At 56.1% G+C, this 5,444-nt stretch overlaps 1 protein-coding gene across 1 annotated transcript; it reads right to left on the reverse strand.

Annotated features, from left to right (window-relative positions):
• Positions 1 to 44: 44 nt before the first annotated feature.
• Positions 45 to 1,001, reverse strand: LOC136302571 (olfactory receptor 14J1-like). The gene has a single exon (XM_066206042.1). The coding sequence runs from the start codon at positions 999 to 1,001 to the stop codon at positions 45 to 47; it is 957 nt and encodes a 318-aa protein (XP_066062139.1).
• Between the last annotated feature and the right edge of the window lie 4,443 nt (positions 1,002 to 5,444).

Below are 5,444 nucleotides of genomic sequence, written 5' to 3' on the forward strand. Positions count from 1 at the left end.
CCTGGGAAGGCCTGTTGGGCCTTTCATGAGTTCCATTGGGAACACTATGCAGAAGAAAACAGGCAGTTTGTTGCTCCTGAAAAGCATCTACTCATCATTTTCCTCAGGGCATCCTTGAGCTCCTGGTTCCTCAGGCTGTAGATGAGGCGGTTCAGGGCTGGAAGCACCACCGAGTACAGAACTGACAATGCCAGATCCAGGGATGGGGAAGAGATAAAGGGGGGCTTCAGGTAGGCAAATATGCCAGCGCTGAGGAACAGGGAGAGCACGGCCAAGTGGGGGAGGCAGGTGGAAAAGGCTTTGTGCCGTCCCTGCTCAGAGGGGATCCTCAGCACAGCCCTAAAGATCTGCACATAGGAGAAAACAATGAACACAAAACAGCCAAGACATAAACAGATGGAAAACAAAAGAACCCCAAGTTCCCTGAGATTGGAATGTGAGCAGGAAAGCTTGAGGATCTGTGGGATTTCACAGAAGAACTGGCCCAGGACATTGCCATGGCACAGGGGCAGGGAAAATTTATTGGCTGTGTACAGCAGAGCAGTGGGAAAGGCACTGGCCCAGGCAGCTGCTGCCATGTGGGCACAAGCTCTGCTGCCCAGGAGGGTCCCGTAGTGCAGGGGTTTGCAGATGGACACGTAGCAGTCGTAGCACATGATGGTCAGGAGGGAAACCTCTGCTGAAATGAAAAACACAAACAGAAAGAGCTGTGCAGCACATCCTGCATAGGAGATGGTCCTGGTGTCCCAGAGGAAATTGTGCATGGCTTTGGGGACAGTGGTGCAGACGGAGCCCAGGTCAGCGAGGGCCAGGTTGAGCAGGAAGAAGAACATGGGGCTGTGCAGGTGGTGGCCACAGGCTACGGCACTGATGACGAAGCCGTTGCCCAGGAGGGCAGCCAGGGAGATGCCCAGAAAGAGGCAGAAGTGCAGGAGCTGCAGCTGCCGCGTGTCTGCCAACGCCAGCAGGAGGAAGTGACTGATGGAACTGCTGTTGGACATTTGCTGCATTGGGGTCTTGAAATCTGTTGAAGGAAGGAAGAAAGTGACTTTGAGGGAAGATTTCTCGCAGTAAAGTCAAAGGTCTTTCTCACAGAGCAGTCCCTGCCACTAAACATATCCCCCTTGTCTATGTCTAGGAGAACTTCCTTCACCTTGGTTGCTCAAGCCCTGATTGCTGCTGGCCAATGTTCAGTGAGGAGCCAGACCTTGACCTGCAGGACACCTGCAAGTCAGTCCTGACCCCCAGTCAGTGCAGGGGAACAATGAGGGCAGGGGCCAGTCCTAGGGTTTGAACTTGAGTCTCCTCCTAAGGCACAGGAGACACCAAGTGAAAGGGATAGGGATTGCAGGTGGCAGAACAAGAGATTCTGCTGCATCTGGATAGAACAAAAAGTCCAGTGAGGCAGGGGCATTGTCTGAGCCTTAGTGCAGACTGAGGGGAGCTGCTCTGTCCCTCTCTCCTGTTCCCAGCAGCCCTGGATTTGCACCTTTCTGAGCTCCAATCCTGTGCTACCCTAGAAAGCCAGGTGACACTGCTGAGAGCAGAGGGATCCCTGGCACACAAAGTGGCCCCTGCCTTTCCCTAAATCAGGGAGATTTGGCTCATTCCCATCCTGCCCAGCCCAGAGCTCCCCGGGGCAGAGGGAGCTGGGACACCCCATTGCTGTGCTCAGCCTGCACAGGAGGAGCCCAAGGGCTGGGCCTGAGCCTGCAGCTGGAACTGCCATTCCCAGAGAGCCCGTCAGCAATGCCAGCAGCACCTGGGCAAGGCAAGGAGAGAGAGAGCCGGGCCCTGAGGAAAAGCCTTTCCCTGCCCAGCCCTGCACAGCCCCTCCCAGGCAGCAGCAGTGCAGGACAGTGGCCCTCAGGCCCTGGTCAGCAGGCAATGGGCACATGGCAGGAGAGATGCCCTGCATCTCTGGGGCTGCTCTGCCGGCCCAGGAGGGGACTGAGGGCCCCGAGCCCCCGGGCTGAGGGCTGTGCTGGCTGGGAGGGGACACAAGAGCTGTGCTGCTCAGGGCAGTGTGTGCCCTGCAGGGCAGGCCCGGCAGGTGCCACATGTCCCCTGCAGCAGGGCTTCCCTCAGCACTGCCTCCCTCCCTCCCTGCCCACGGCTCTGCTGCTGGAGCTGTCCCAGCCCGAGCTGTTCCTGTGGCCCCGGGCTCCTTCCCTGCCAGAGCTGCCAGAGCCCAGCCCAGCCCTGGGCCAGCTCTGCCCTGCAGCTGCTCGGGGCTGCAGGGATTAAAGAGCAGCTCCCCCAGGCCTGGGCACCATGGAAAGGTGATGCTGGATGGATCTGGAGGCTGGGGAATTGCAGGCACTTGCTGAGGTTCCCAGGAATCCTCATCCTGATGCTTTAAGAGCCTCAGCCCTTGCTCTGCCCTGCACAGCTGAGTTTCCATTGCTGCCAAGTTGAGTCAGGAAAAAATGGGAGCACAGATTGAGGAAAGCAGAAACACAAGCAGGAAACTCCTGCGCTGAATGAGCTCATGAAAAGTCCCTTCAGAAATTACCTGGGCATGAGCTGGAGCTCTGAGCAGCCCTGGCACACACAGCACCCTCTCCACAGCAGCAGGACCTACCCTGGCAGGAGTCACTCACTGCACTCACAGCTCCCCTCCAGCATCCATGGGAGCTGCCAGGCTGGCTGAGACCGGCCCCTGGCAGGTGACCGATCCCCTGGCCTGGCCAAGAGCCCTCAGGGCTGCAGCACATGCTCTGCACGACAGCCCTGGGCACTCCTGGCTGCAGCCCCAGCTTCAGCCCCTGCAGCCGTCCCTGGCAGCAGGAGCCGTCCTGCCCTGTCCCTCTGACAGTGCCCAGGGCAGCTCCGCTCTGGAGCACATCCTCCCCCAAAGCAGAAAGGGCAGCAGAGCCATCCTTACAGTGCTGTCAGTCCTGTCCTGGGTCAGCTTTAGGAGATCCCTGCAGCCAGAGACTGACTGTGTCTGAAGTGGTGAACATTTCTTCACGAAGAAGCTCAGAATTTTCCTTCCAGGTGTTTAAGCCTCTGTCTGCTTCACTGCTCTCAGGTACCTGCAGGCAGTGCCCTCAGCCCTTTTGGGCTGGGAGTGGAGCTGCTCCTGAGGAGAAATGTCTTTTTAAAGCTCTTCTTGGTTGCCAGGAGGTGCCTCTGTTTCAGGAGCCCGGCCCAGCTCAGCAGCACAGACACAGTACCAGGATTTTAATGACCCTCTTGGGGCTTTGGTGTTGTTTACATCAGACTCAGTCCCTAAGAGAGTGTTTAAAAAACTTTCTGAGAACTCCTAATCAGATTGAAACTCCAAAGTTTCTTGAAGTTTTAATGGGTCCCACTGACAGACATGACTGAGAAAATGTCCCCAGGTTCCAGTTAGAGCAGAACACTGTAGGCACTGATGACAGGTGGGGACAAACAAGGCAAAGGTGTCTCTGATGCTGAGCAAACCTGCATGTGTTTCAGGAATGCAAAAGGCCAAGGCCTGAGCCCCAGCCCCTGCCAAGGCACATCCTGTCCCTCCCTCAGTGCTCAGGGCTCTTCCCGGCCCACTGGGATGTGGGGATGTGCAATGCCAAGGGCAGCAGCATGGGGCGGCCCCTGCCAGGCTGCTGAGCAGGGACAAGGAGGCAATGAGGCCCCAGGCCTGCAAGGGTCACTTGTCTCCTCCTCATGGCTCAGGCCCAGGCCCAGCAGCCATGGCCAAAGTGCTGCAGGAGTTGGCTCTGTCAGGGCCTTGCAGCTGCTGCCCATCCCTGTGCCCTGTGCAGCCCAGGCTGTCCTACGGTGTCCGTGCCCTGCGCCTCTGTCCCTGCAGGCTGTCGTCATCCCCCGGCTGCCCCGCCTGGCTGGGCCCTTCCTTTGCTGACAGCTGTGCGTCCTGCCTGCCTCTGCCTGGGCACACAGAGCCTTGGGCTGCTCCAGACTCTTTCTGGGGGATGTTTTTCACCACAGCCCTGCCCTGGGACAGAAATTCCTCTTTCCTTGTGTCCAGTTTGGAACTGCCCAGGAAATCTGTTTGGCATTATTTCATCCTCAGGCAGTTTCACACAATGAAGAAGAGCTCCACCATCTCTGAAACACCCCTTCAGGCCCTCTCAGGCTACTCACACCACTGAGCCCAGGGCCCTTAGTCTCACGGGCTTTGTGCTTGTGGCCTCCAGATCATATCTTGGGAGATTTTTGTTTCTTTTCAAGGTCTTTTCAGATTAAAACATCGTGGTCATAATCCCAGAAAAATTGGCATATTTTTACAAGCCTGTATTGGCAGTGGAAAGGGAAAAGCCTTTAAAATTGTCAAGCATAAATTCAGACTTGATATAAGAATGAAATATTTTGTGTTTATGCTGACAGGACAGGAACAGGTTGTCCACAGAAGTGAGTGCCCCATCCCAAAAAGTGTTCAAGATCTGGAGCTTTGACCATCTGTTGCAGTGGTAGTTGTGCCCTCTCACAGCAAGGGGGCTGCAGTACATGATATTTTAGGGCCATTCCAATTTTAAAAAAACAGAAGATAAACATTTAGTTTTAGGGAAGTTCTGACACCTCCTCATGAAAGCCTCACCAAGGGGGTCAATGGCAGAGCTTTCCAGCATGATGTCATCTGAGCATGGGAGGTTCTGCGTTGGGGTCTGAGATTTACGATGGAAATCCACAAAGGGCATTTGGGCAGTGTGCAAGATTTCCCATGGGATATCTAAGAAAGGACCCCAGGAAGGGAAAGGATGGGGGATCAAGGTGGTTTGCTCAGAGGTGATGGTCAGTGCCCATCCCTGGCCATGCCCTACAGCTGATCCCCACAGCCTGTGCCATTTTCCTAAACCCCCTGATGCCAAGAACTCTCTGAGACAAGGGAGCTCTCTCTGCTCGTGGTACTGAGGGATGTCCAAGTGCCAGATACTGGTGTGGGGACCACAAACCATCAGGTCCTGTGTCCTTTGGGGCCCAGGCACTGTTGAGACTGGTGTGTGTGCACACAGCACTGGTGTGTGTGGGGCTGGGTGTGACCACCAGGGAACATCAAACCAGAGCAACCAGAGAGCAGCAGAGGCCTGGGAGCCACTGAGTGAGATCAGCTCCTGCAGGGATCCACATGGTCTGGGTGTCTGTGCAGCTCTGCATCTCATCCTGCCATGGCAGAGCACACAGACAGCCCCTCCCTGTGTCCCTTTCTCCACTGACTGTGCTTTGGCCTGGCCTGGAAACCTCCCGAGGTCCCTCCCAGGGGGAGTCCCTGTGCATTTCCCTCCCCCATGGCTCTGCCCTTCCTGATCCTCTGGTGTTTTAACAGTGGAACATGGTGCCCAAGACGGAGGATGGAAACAAGCTGTCTGTAGCCCTTGCAAATCTCTTCTTTCCCTTTGCTCACAGCTGATGACTCTTGGCTGACAGGGACGAGCTGTAGTCTCTGACTGCTTTGTTCTGTTTGACTCGAGGTGGAAGTGCTGACGTCTCCCCAGGCAGCC

This window comes from Chamaea fasciata, unplaced genomic scaffold (genome assembly GCF_029207755.1).
Source record: "Chamaea fasciata isolate MVZ Bird 193981 ecotype frontalis unplaced genomic scaffold, bChaFas1.0.hap1 SCAF_29, whole genome shotgun sequence".
Lineage (NCBI taxonomy): Eukaryota > Metazoa > Chordata > Aves > Passeriformes > Sylviidae > Chamaea > Chamaea fasciata.

Coding starts and splice junctions, on each gene's coding strand:
- LOC136302571 (XM_066206042.1), bottom strand. CDS start 1,001: ATGTCCAACAGCAGTTCCATCAGTCACTTCCTCCTGCTGGCGTTGGCA.